The 13,145-nt window shown below is 38.1% G+C and overlaps 1 protein-coding gene across 2 annotated transcripts; it reads right to left on the bottom strand.

The window, feature by feature from the left end:
• Positions 1-2,577: 2,577 nt before the first annotated feature.
• Positions 2,578-12,885, bottom strand: UBE2B (ubiquitin conjugating enzyme E2 B). Of its 2 annotated transcripts, none has more exons than XM_085312793.1 (7): positions 12,831-12,885; positions 12,265-12,754; positions 9,771-9,851; positions 9,046-9,071; positions 7,951-8,040; positions 6,370-6,458; positions 2,578-5,493 (listed from the first exon to the last, which is right to left on the bottom strand). In XM_085312793.1, the coding sequence occupies exons 2-7, from the start codon at positions 12,309-12,311 to the stop codon at positions 5,365-5,367; spliced, it is 462 nt and encodes a 153-aa protein (XP_085168919.1). In that variant the 5' UTR covers positions 12,312-12,754; positions 12,831-12,885; the 3' UTR covers positions 2,578-5,364. The 2 variants fall into 2 exon arrangements, with proteins under 2 accessions (XP_085168919.1, XP_085168920.1); XM_085312794.1 differs by having other exon boundaries at positions 12,265-12,751; positions 12,831-12,882.
• Positions 12,886-13,145: the final 260 nt, after the last annotated feature.

Below are 13,145 nucleotides of genomic sequence, written 5' to 3'. Positions count from 1 at the left end.
CGGCGCGGGCCGCGCCGCCGCTTTTCCGCCGCGAGGCGTGTTCGGGGCCGCGCTGAGGTGCGCGGCGGGCCAGCGCGGCAGCCTGCCGAGCGGCGGCTGCCCCGAGCTCCGCTCGGCCGCGGGAAGGGTTCAGCGCGCTCCTCCTCTCGCCAGGCCGCTGCGTCCGCTCCGCCGCTGTCAAATACTGCCGCGCTCAGCCGAGCAGAACAGTAAAWAATAGATGCGGTCTGCGAAGACTCGCTAGATTTATAAAAAGACACTGAATAAGCTAAATTCGCACTAACGAGGTCTGCTCATGTGAGCAGGCCACAGGAACACTGCTATGTATTTTTCACAGATTTTTCCTTCTGAAGAACTGCTGCTCTGTTAACCACTCTCAGGTTAAATGTGTTTTACAGCTTACTGTTTCAAGTGAAGCAATGAAGACCCCCCCCCGAAACTGGTTCACTTATAGAAGCTTCTGTAGCAGCGAGATAGAGCTAATTTTTAGCTCCTCAGCTCTGCCGTGGCTGGCAGTCGCCTCCAGAAGCAAGTCTGGTTTCCCCAAACAACAAATAAATCAAGCCTGTGTCAGATGTCCAAACTTGTACGTACGCTGTAAGATCTAGAGCTAGCGTAAAGCACAGATAAAACAGCATGTAGCAGTTATCCCTGTGCTGGAAATATAAGGAAGGGGATAAGTTTAATTGCCAAGGCTGTACATAAATGACATTACTTAATGGCTGTGGAGCCTGACAAAAACTGTTCAATCTGCAGGWATAGCAGTAGCTAGAGTTTCATCAACATGAATGGCTAGCTGTTAAGTCAGGGACAACYGACTGTCTGAATATGGCTAAAGGGTTTGGCAACAGGAGTATCTCAGGCACACTGGAATTACTAAGACCTAAACACAAATAGGCTTTAGATGATGAATACATGGATGGCATCATGAGCCTCACACACAAAAAAGGTAATCTTTTCCAGTACTACTTGTAAAACACTTAGAGACTTAAAAGATTTTTGAAGKTGTTTTAAGGTTAAAAATGACTACATTTCAACACAGATAAGCCAAGCCTAAAAAAAGTTACTTCTAAGAATAACAGCTTGAGATGTTTTGTTGAGCATTTACCCCCTGAAACTCAAATGGTTTAGGATGGGCACACAATCTCTTATCACTCTCAAAACTCCTGGCCTAGAATCCACACTTAACCATGAGAATGACCCAAGCATCAAAGAGGYACCTCCGCACTCAGGAGCTGTTCGGTACCTCCACCGAGGCTGCCGAGATGTGTTCACATCCTACATCAGCCTTCACCYGTGGCAGATGCCACCTTCTCTTACTGACCACAAGGAGGCAAAGCAGTGGTCTGTGTAAACACTAGATTGCGTAGTGCTTCCTTCCATGAGAAAAAGATCAAAAGCTGCCTCTAGCCAGTGCCTCCAAAACCACTTGAACCACCTATTGCAGAAAATACACCCAGCTGGAAACTGCAGTGTCCTAAAKATTGAGGATATCTTTCTAATGAAGGCAGCGAGCCAAAGCTCCACTACTGCTACCATTACAGTTGCGACAGTGACACACCCTCACAGCCAGAAGTACTATTCACAGAAACAATAAAACCTCAAACATCATTAGTGTTAAGTAGTCAGAGAAAAYAAAGCCACAGTTTTCAGAAAACTCTGATGGCTGATCAGAGCATCTAGTTTCTAATGGTTTTTTTTTTGATACTATCTCTTAGATCAACTACCTGTATTATGAAGGCAGTAAACAACCCATTTAAGCAGTAGACATCGAGTACTAGCTATGACAAATACAAAACATTTCTTTCTTCAAAGCTTCTCAATACTTTTAACTAAAAGCATACATACATATATCAAATTACAGATATTGCTAGTTAGATCAACTCTAAACTTTTAACTGCTGAGAAAAATAGCTCTCATAAATTACTAATATCTCTTAAGAGCAATATAATTGAAACCTCTTCCAAGACTGTTGAGAAACAGCTTCTAAAACATGTCTCTGTCAAATTCTCTGGAAACTATTTTATACAGCATTATCACATCTTTTCTTTTTTTCAGAAACTAGATAGAAAAAGGTGATTCACATCCTTCCATAAGTGCTTACTGTACAACATCTAACATAACGTATGACTGATACTGTGTTATTTTTTCAGCAAGAAGCTCTCAACAGATTCAGGTTGCTGCCCTTAGTCCTACTGAAAGTTTGATTCTGGGGATCAGAAAGGTTAGCTACTTGACAGTATCTACATCTGTGCTGTAGATCCTGTTGCATTCGTTTTGCAGCCAAGCTCCAGGCTGAGAATGCCGTTAGCTACTTTCCAACCAGCTCCCCCTTCTTACAGATCCACATTCCAGTTATCAAATAGCTTTACTGCCTCCCATGTGACTAGCCACACTGTAAAGATCCCAAAGCCACAGGGTAGCCCTTCAAAGATGCACTCTTTAGTGCTTTTTCCTCCTGCACGCACTACATCCTGCCTGACATTAATTACACTGTTGTCTTTATTCATATAGKGGTTAATGTGGGTAAACTGCTGATCCATTTTCAATGTTGGCAATAGCACGTACTCACTTGCCTATGTTAAAATAAGGTTACTCACTTTATTATTTTTTTTAGTAGTATATCACTGCCTGAAGAGCTTACAATTTAAAAACAGAAACAGAAAAGAAGGATGCCACGGACCAAGGAATGGAAAGTAACAATGGAATAACACTACTCTGAACAATCAATCAACAGTACAAACAAACCAGCTGGTTAATAACTGCTGAATTTTTAAATAGCACCACACTAAAAACTTAAGGATGAAGCTGAATATAAGGTTAGCGTGATGGCTTTCCTGACCATTCATTTGGCTGCACATTGTATTAGTCATTTGGCAGTAAATTACCTTCCCTTATACCACAATCAAAGGGCTTCATTTTTCCTGATTAATCAAATTGTTTCTCTATCAAATTAATATATATTCTCTCAGCTTATTTATGATGTGTACTTTGGGAGGGGCTGCCGAAATCTCCAAGTTATCATTCCACCTCACAGATCTTATGGGAGATGCTGTGCAGTTTCCTATGCACTCAAGAAATCACATCAAGAAATACTTCTTTCTACATAGCCCAGCATCTGCTCCTAAATGATCATCAAAAGCTGAATTCCCAACATCCTGACACCACTAACACCCAGATTCTATAGTCACTGTATAGTATATTAGTCACTACTTGAGATTTGGTCAGACCAGGGAACTTTCTTCTCCATCATACACCATGAATATAGTATTTATCTTTGTACACTGCAACAATTATCTTTGCCCAAAAGAAGGCATGACATTTTTCATTAAGACTTCAAATACTAGCTCTGGGCCCCAAATATTGCCTACAACAGAATGTTCTTACACATTCATTCGCAYGTGTATGTGCCTATATACTGTGAGTGCTTACCTGGGCAGACATTTTAACTTTGCAGTGCTGATCACTAATTAATTAAACCTTCCTCTGCCCCAATTAATTTTTTCAGATGAACTATCTCCATCCTAGATGTACAAAAAATATTTCTGAGTTTGATGAATCTATAACCTAAGCCTAAAGGGATTGTTCAAGAATAATCAAACCAACGTGAATTCTACCTAATCAATGGCAAATCCCATCTCACATGCATGCAAATGGAACAAATATTAATATAGGTAGTAAAGTGAAAAAACCTTCAGAATTTAGACCACTCATTAGAAACGGAAAGCTTTTCAGAAATTCATTTGTAAACAAAACCTATCGTGTTTACACCAATTTACACTTTGCAACACTACTTCTCTGGACTACAGTTTTACTATAATTTCACCATAGTAAAAAGGCAAATTAGATCCTTTAGTGTTTCTGCTAATAACCATAAGTAGACATAAGGTTTTTTTAAATACAAATTTACCGAGTCTTAAGAAAATGAACTTTTCATTTTTGTGAATAGATTTTTGTTTAGTATTAATTGCAAAGCCTTTGCAAACTAATTTTATAAAAATTCTCATCTACAGTACAATAGTTCTATTCCACCAGCTACTACTAACACAGAAATGTTCGATTAGCATTCCAATTACAGTTTTTAAGCCTAATAGTGATGCTCCTAAAAAAAAACTATACGTGGTTTATTTTTTTGAGGTTACTACATTTGTAATGCTGGTTAGAGTAAACACCAACGGATTAGTTTTGTTGTTGCTGGGAGAGAAAAGGCTTTTTTTTTTTTTTTTTTTTTTTTTTACTATAATCATCCACCCTGGCTTTCAGAATACAGGAACAAGTTACCAAACCAAAATTTACAAGAATAAAACCAAACTCATCTAAAACTAGCAACTTCAAGAATGGCTGGAACCTCTGCAAAACAGACTTGAAACCTGACCACCTGTGTTACACAGGTAAATTCCAAAGAATAACTCCACTTCAATCTGCAAGCATTTTTTCTTCTGCTGATGATTAATTTGTTCCCTAGCCCAAGAAGGGGKACTGAAGGGAGACCTCTTTAATTATTAGAAAAATATTCAAAACCATATTACAATATCAGGACAAATTTAGATGACAACATTTTACAACTTCGCAAAATACAATCTCCCTGAAAAATAAAAGTTATAAGAACACATTATTATCGAGTCTGCTGATCTGCATCCCATTTGCAACTACGTCACTGGTTTAAAGTGGGATTTTTTTAGCAAAACATTTACATTTGTTTCCCCATTTGTAAGGTGGCAGTCACTAATACTTCTCTTCCTCATACAACTGAGGATGCATAATCAAGTTAAGCTCTGGTGCAGATGCAGAGAAATCCAGTGAAGACTGTTACACCATAAGATTAACTTTTCTGTTTGTAAAGTGCATGGTATAATTTACATGTAACAGAAGGAAAAGGAGACTAAAAATGGATCCTTTGAAAGAGATACAGAGTGAGAGTAGAATGTCTTGCACTGAGGTTATGTATTTAACAGTTTTACATGAAATATTTATATATAAAAACTTTAAGTGCTTTTCTCCAATTTAAAAATCTAAAGAATTCAAAAATAAGGCATTCAGTATTTGAAAAAGTACAGATTTACAAAATGTGTATATTCTGTCATGAAAACTCCACATCAACATTATACACTTGGAAAAAAAAATACAAACAGGATATATTACAAATTTATGTAGCAATAACTTAGTTCATACCATGCAATAAAAAGTACGTTAATCAAGATACACAAGCTTTTAAGTTCTCTAAACTGGAGGGCTTAATTTTGTTTGCAAATGAGTTTTTATGCAAATTCTTAGAACTGTGGCACTTGAAATTTCTGGTAGCCTTTCTACTGAGAGTTAAATTGTACATAATGATTATGAGGATGAAGAGGAACAAAGCAGCTGTTACGAATCATTCCAACTTTGTTCAACAATAGCTGAAACTCTTTTCTCATATTCACGTTTGTTCTCCTGATAAAGTTGTGCTGCCTGACTGTTTGCTGGACTGTTTGGATTAGGTTCATCAAGCAGAGACTGTAAAAAGTAGAAAAGAAAGTGAGACACAAACCAATACATTTTGGATAAGGGGAGGGGGGAGAAATAGTTAAACATAAAATTTTCAAATAGGAGTATGTCTCAGGAAGCAGACAACTCTGAAGAGCCCACTTGAAAAAACAGGTTAAACTCTTGGTAAGGCACCCGTAAGTAAACTACTGAACCTCAAATAYACATTGCTTAAGCGTTAGCACCGAGTATATTTCCAGGTTCTTTACATCATTCACAAACCTAACAGATACATGGTCACTGCCATTTAGCAGTATGATGATGATTAACTTTGATAGTTACACTAACTGTCATTTATAAGTATTGAGAGGCTTGATATGCCGCCTATAAAACTTCATTATAGGAAAGTAAAACCAATGACATAAGAGGAAGAAAACGTTTATTTTGTGCTACTCATTTTTGCTATCCTAGGCCTTTTTTTTTAAAAAAAAAAAAAAAAAACTTATTTCAGGTAAAACAGGTTTCGGCAATATTGTCCATCTCCTTGAGGATTTCATCAGCAAAGCTTTCAGGAAAAGTTACAATATTTCAAACATTACATTAGGCAATTTTATTTATTTATTTAAACATTTGATGCCATATATTGACTAAAACAGCTAAAAAGGAATACAAATCAAAAACTATCTTCCTACACAAATTCTCTAATGGCAATTTGGTATCTTAAAAATAGTAATTTCATAGTTCAACATCGAAGTCCTTAAATGAACTAAAAAGCTACCTCTTAGTTCACAATTATCTGAAGCTCCCTGGTACAGGTAACTGCTAGCTACATCACTGAACTGTGTGTAATCCAAGAGAGAGACTAATCACAACATATTCCATTTGCTAAAATAAATTTAAAGTTACCTGAATTGAAGTTAAAATAGATGAGACATCATATGTTGGGCTCCAGCGATTCTGAAGGATATCTAAACATATGCTACCATCCGCATAAACTGTRAATACAGCATAGGTATCATTTAAAAACTGTCAGATTGAGTTTGCATTTTGTTCATTAAATACCCCTCAAGAAAGAGTTAATGTTCCAATTCACTTTGCATCTAAATTAACGCTTTATGAAAAAGGGTAGCAGTTACTGAAAACATTTAGTTATGTCTGACAGTCTTASGTAGTTTAACACCTTGTATTTTGAAATGGATACGTTACTAGACGTAACAAAACAGTTCAGAGGAAAAGAARGATGGTCCACCAGCACAGGATTTGGCTGACCTAGACTTGGTTTCTTTCTCCTCTTGTTCTACTGGCTCAGATTCACAAACAGATTTAATGCCTCCCAGGGAGCAGTCAGACATTTACTGCAGGAACAAAATGCACASCACCAGCTAAGGATCTCACATTCACTACGCACAGAATGGGGAGAGTTCAGTATTCTGTTTTCACACGCTGTGCACTCAACAAGATGAATAGGAAAGTCATTAAGGCAGACAGTGGAAAATGCTGAAAAGTGCACCTGAAATCCTACTTCTTTACAGATACTCAAAGTCTTCACATAAAAACCTTTACARAAGTGGAATTCAAGACTCGATCTCCCACATCCTGGTCTAACTTGTTCATGCCAATAATAATACCACCTCCCTTCCACCACACACAGTCAGAGGCATATTGGCCTGTATATTCTATGATAGATGAATGGTTCGACTGCACATCTAAAAAGTCGTAAAATTGAAGTCAAGGCCTCTCTTTTTAAAGACGGCTCAAACCTGTACTTTGCAAGAAAATCCTTGGCTACCAAGCCAAAGGAAATGCTAGAATGGGTTTATGCTTCAGCCCTTAAATTGAATTTGCACTCCTCTGCAACAGAGGGGTTTGGAAAAGCAAAAAGCATAGTTTATAATTTTGTACGAAGAATCAGCACTTCAGAGGTTTTATCCAGTAGACTAGGAACCAAAGCTTTCTCCCTCACAGGGCTGCCTGCTTCACCTAGTTAGAGTCAACACATTTGCGTCTTCCCCCAGCTATGACCACACATTCTCACCCTCCTCTTTGTGCTAATACTAGTGGCACAGTAAACCAAATGGAAGTATTCGATTTTGTTGAAGACTCATCTGACAAAAACAAATAATGCAGTTTCCTACTGTAGTGCATGATGTGTCTGCAMATGCACAAGTGCTGCCACACAAAAGAGGCCAGTAATCTGCAAGCAGGATCACGCTTTTAAGTCGAGAGCAGCTGCTGCTGGAATTGCTCATGGAACCACATACTTTGTTACTGAGGCTACATATATCGACCAGAAAAAGATGGATAGCTGCTTCTTAATAGCRTAATATTTCTTAATTTTTGCTTAAGCAGTTAATGTCTTGGACATCTACTTAGGAATGGTAAGCGAGAGAGGTGGAGAGCTGTCAGGCATTCTGCAGCTTCACAGGATGCATGACCACATCACAGTATTTCATAGGTATTATGGCTAAATAAAAATGAAATACTCACCATTTGGATGGAACATTTTTGATAAAAACCTAACAGTTGGAGGTTTATTTGGATATTCTTCCGAAAATTCTATTACTAGTTTAAAAGTACCTGTCCAAACAAACATAAGTAAAATTAGATAACTAACARTGATAAAAATGCCTGTAGGTACATACAACATACATTAATTCATGTGCTCCACAACCAAAATTTCTTCCCACTAATACATAACCAAACAATATTGCATCTGGTTTCTTTTCACGTTTCAAGTGATAATGAAACTACTGCTTACTACTAGTAATAAAAGCAGCAGCATCTGGTACAAGTTGGAAGACTCAGTGACTACACAGAAAAGCAGTTATCCCACTTCCCCCCTTTCTTCAGGGGCCCAATATGTCAGTTCCATAGACTTCAGTGACTTCAGAGCATTTCATTAAGGCGGCACTGTGGTGTCAGTAAATAAAAATTGAACTTTCATGATCAACAACCTCAGTCTTTGCAGCTCACAACTGATCACTAAAAATCTTTATTATGGATCAGTGAAAAATTTACTGCAACTCCTCCATCCCAAAACAGAGAAAAATGCATCTGCTGCAGGTTACTGTAATACTACTATAATTATTAAAGTTCTCATATATTACGCACATTAACTTTCACGTTTATCAACCCATCTGGTATTCCTCCCCCCCCCCCGAGTTCTATATTCAGAACAATTCATGATTTTTCACCTGCTTTCAGTAAGAAAAACATGCTCCAAAGATGGAAAGAGAAAAAACATACTATTTTGTTAAAGTTAACTGTAGGAGATACAAAAACATCTGGCAGCATTAGATCAACTTCCTCCACTAGGTGCTCTAGCATTCCATGTATAAACAAATCTAAATATAATCCTTGCTTCATAGCTTTATAACTAACCATCAACTACCTTGACAAGAGAATGCTTAAATTTAAATACTGCATTTTTTGTAGTCACCGAGGCCATACTCATTTACTCCTTCTGCTTGTTTTGCTCGTTCCAATTTTATGACACCTTTCTTTTTTCCCCTCAAAGCAGAACAGTGTCAATACTGGCAACATTTACAAAAGTGGCAGAAGAAATAAAAGTTAGCTGCTTACCATCTTCAAAAGGGGTCCCTTCTGGCCTGAAAGGTTCCAAAAAAATCCAGTCAAAAAACGGTCAATACTTGTTTCTAAACAYGTACAGTAAATATAACTCTGCCTCTTCCCCTCCCTCCTCAAAACAGAAATAGAGACAAAGATGTAAATATTTAGAAAAGTATCCACATATAATTTCTGGGAACTTTGTCATATTTAATACGCTTTCCCATAACTAAGCTTTCAGTCAAGAAGTCTACTTTATTATCATCCCAAACAATGCATATGTTATATTATAGATTGATTGAAATTAGTAGGAAAACTACCAATAAGCCTAGTACTAAGCTACTTCTTCTGTAGCATACACACTACTTCCTAGACAGAACCTGTATTTAGTTCTGTTAGGAATCAATCCAATCACTCCTAATACATCTGGATTTAACGGCCAAGGAGATGCAGTTCTTACTTCCTTTTAAGAGCAACATGGCTTTTTCATAATTCTACACATTCTATCCTGTTTATTAAGCCATATACAAATTTTGAACAAGAGACACAAATTTTAATTCCTTTCCTAGATATTCTGTATTACCCCTGAAACAGATTTTCCTGTAACACCACATCTGGTCATTTTTGCCACCTTCTTGACTCTACGTACACAAAACAAAGGGAATACTGTAATGTATATACACTCATATATTATTGCATTTAGCCCTTTAACAGAGGCCTGAGTGAGCAAAAACTCTTACCCAAATATAACTGCATTCCATTGCATTATATTATTCTCAGACGGTGCACCACTGACACCCACAGGAGGGTCTTCTTGCAATCTAAGAATTACAAACATAGAATGACAAGCCTTATATAAATGAAGTATCTACTTCTACAGGTAAAATTTAATAGTAATATACAGAGTTTGTAAATTTTCTAATTCCAAATTAGAGAACACGTTAGCGTTACATGCAGATTAATAATATTACCAAAAACAAAAACCTAGAAGATGCACATCAAGCTTTTCCAAGTATTACACTGAAGGACCAACAGGTTAGGTAAGTGCACAAGGAGCCAAGCATCAACTGTAAGAATAATTTAAAGCACCAAATACATTGGAACTGACAACAGTAAACTATAAAAGAGCAGAAAGAGCAATTCCTGGTGGTTGCTGCAAYGAAGTAAATAGATTACAAACTGAAGCACTGGGCCAGTGATACTTATATGACATGGTTATTGAAAACAGGTGCAAAGAACTGTCAATGGACCTTTCTCTGCATTTCCGATTTTGCATGTGAGATGCGACTAAATTTAGTATAAACCCATTCTGGCTGGCAAGCCGACTGCTTTGAAAGGGAACGGGTAGCAAGGAAAAAAAATCTCTGTATTGCTGTTACCAGTTCAACAAATGCAAATATTTATCTCTAAAGTAATCATGGAAGTGTTTTAAATTCTTTTTAGTCCCTTAATCCTTGGACTAGGGAAAAATGCATTACTTACTGGAAGTCACAAACTTGGCCCAAATAGGAATATACATCATAACTCAAGGATAATACCCAAATACTTTCATTCTGCCCATCCTTTTGTGTACCAATGTTTCTACTTAAGGATTTCATAAAGCCCCGGAAGAGCATAAAACAGCAAGCTCCATGGCAAGATTCTGCCGCATCAAACCCCTTCAGTGACAGCTCCTATCAATCTCACATATTCAGCCTTGTAATTATGAAAGAATAAAGTAAACGAAGCAATGGCCCTTGCTTCAGAAGCAATTTATGAGTATTATGAGGTCTTTATTTTTTTAAGTTACAATTTTTAAGTAACATGAGGTCTAATCACATAACAGTATATTATTACGGGTAAGTCTTCATTGAGAGGTCTGTAGGCTAAGGRACAAATTCTAACTAGATTTGTGTGTGCAAGTGCAGATTTGACAGGGCTTATACTAATCTACAGTYGTAAGTTATGTGAGTTTTCATGTACTTGCATTTTCTAAGTCTATGATATAAAATGAGCTAAAATTGTAGGTGTGCATGGGCAGTAAGCARTACCCTACAAAGACAGGATAGAAGCAGGTTTCTATCTGTCTGCAGTTCAGATCCCCTCTGAACTGTTTACATCCTCGTTCTCTGAGCACACACAGTTCAGACTGCTTAATATCAACAGCATAAACTGCCTGCTATTTTGGTCAGTGAGAGCAGGAATGTGACCTCTCCCTATGTGATAGTCAGACTGCATGCCAGCAATAATGTCTAAGCATTAAGCCTAATAACACAACTGAAAGGCAGCTTTGGTCCGTAGATTATTTAAGAAGTTCCTGTGCACCTCACTGTCAAAGCGCAAAAAAGTTTGTGGCAGGGAAGGAAAACTAGACTGGTGTGAATAGAGCCCATAAATATTTAAGAAATAGGGATAATGTAGTATTTATAGCTCATTTTCCAAAAGCTAAAACAAACCTAGTCAGCTTATTTTTGTTGCTTTAGTCAAAAATATTAAAAGGAAGAGAGTAGTAGTCTGTTGAACTGTTCGTTCTTCACTGCTGTTGACAACTGCAGTATGCAAAAGGAGTTTATATTTAACAAACTGAATCAGAGTTCATAGCACACGTCTGCTTCTTCCAGTATGAGGTAAGATTAACATAAGGCTAAACAAAAATACAACTTAAGGGTAGGAGGGATAAAATTTTWAAAAAAATGATATGAAAAATGTTACATAAATTTTGAGGCATGGAAGTTCTTATACATGTAAAAATGAACTTGAATTTGTTCCAAGCTTCACTGTATTTATTTGGTTATACTTTTCTGTCAATTTAAATTCTTCTCTCCATCTCAAATTTCAAAGTTACCAAATCACTCCTCCTAAAATAATCCCTTTCTACTACTGATTACAAAATCATAGAAAACATGCCTGATTGCAGTCATGAAAAATCACTTCACCCTGAACAAATGACTACTTTTGTATCTTGAACATCTCATTTTAGTCTAAGCAGAATTCAAATGACCTTCTGCTCACAAAACACTAACATCCAAACAAAACATAACAGAAAGGCAGGGGCCACTTCTAAAAAATGTCTGACTTTGTAACTTAGTAGATTCAGAAAAAAAAATAAATTGCACTTTTAACACTGTAGCTTTATATGCAGTCACATAAAACAACTACATACAATATGCATGTGTCAACTGTTTACTGATGTATTTCAAGTACTGGTATAACATAGCTATTCTAAAAAAAGAGACAGTATTAAAGCTGACTCACCTCCAACAACTTATGAGTGGTTCCAGTCCAGAGAAATCATAATACATACCACGAAGCTTACAAAAAATAACTTTTCCCACACTCAATTACGAGCATATTTACATGMCAGACTGGAAATAAATTATTCTAGAGTCTGTGGTTCAGTCATTACCATTTAAAGGAGCTAAAGAAATAATCATTAGTTGTACTGCCTGCACTTACTCCAGATTCCCATTGCTATGGAACACACAAAAACGCTATTTTTTTTTGTTTTTAATCATATACACGTAGCATTTAGTAGTTTTCTATACTTCATTTTTAGATTTCAATACTGCCAGAGAGACTGACAACCCAATGAGCCTCAGCTGCATCTGAATTCTGGCTGCTGTCTTCAGAAAAACGGGCCAAATATCTTAAGTATTCAGAAACTTGTGTGAGGAGAAGAAAGCGGGCGCGGAGGAAGCTCCTCAGGAACGGCTGCCCTCGGTGCGCTCTTCTCCACGGGGCCCTTCTAGGAAAGCAGAAGTAGCTGGAAGATGCTCACATCCAGCCTCCAGCCACCGTTCGGTTTACGGCCACCTCCTCACCTACACCCTCGAGCCTTTCCTGAAGAGCTGCAGATCACCCGCTTTCCCCTCAGTAAGACTCGAGCCAAACTTCCACGCCACGGCCGCCGAGGGGTTTTGGCTGCGCCACGCGCGTCTCCGTTTATCCCCGGCGCTTTGTCCYGAAGAGCAGCCCGGGGAGCAACCCCCGCCTCCCGCAGACAGGAGCCCCCCGCCAGGCTCCGCGGCTTTCCCGCAGAGCCCACGAGCAGCCCGGCCGCCCTCCCGACGCCACCGGCTCCAACTTTTATCCTCAGACGCCCCCGGACGCCAGCGAACGGCGCAGCGGCGGCGGCG

The sequence above is a fragment of the Rhea americana genome, unplaced genomic scaffold (assembly GCF_003343005.1).
Source record: "Rhea americana isolate MKP2758 unplaced genomic scaffold, rheAme1 scaffold_37, whole genome shotgun sequence".
Taxonomy (NCBI): Eukaryota; Metazoa; Chordata; class Aves; order Rheiformes; family Rheidae; genus Rhea; species Rhea americana.
Note: the sequence above shows the minus strand (reverse complement) of the source record. Positions and strands in the feature narration are given on the sequence as shown.

Coding starts and splice junctions, on each gene's coding strand:
- UBE2B (XM_085312793.1), bottom strand. CDS start 12,311: ATGTATTATGATTTCTCTGGACTGGAACCACTCATAAGTTGTTGGAG. Junction 9,852..12,264: donor CCACTCATAAGTTGTTGGAG/GTGAGTCAGCTT, acceptor TGTAATTCTTAG/ATTGCAAGAAGACCCTCCTG. Junction 8,041..9,045: donor AGGGACCCCTTTTGAAGATG/GTAAGCAGCTAA, acceptor TTGTTTGGACAG/GTACTTTTAAACTAGTAATA.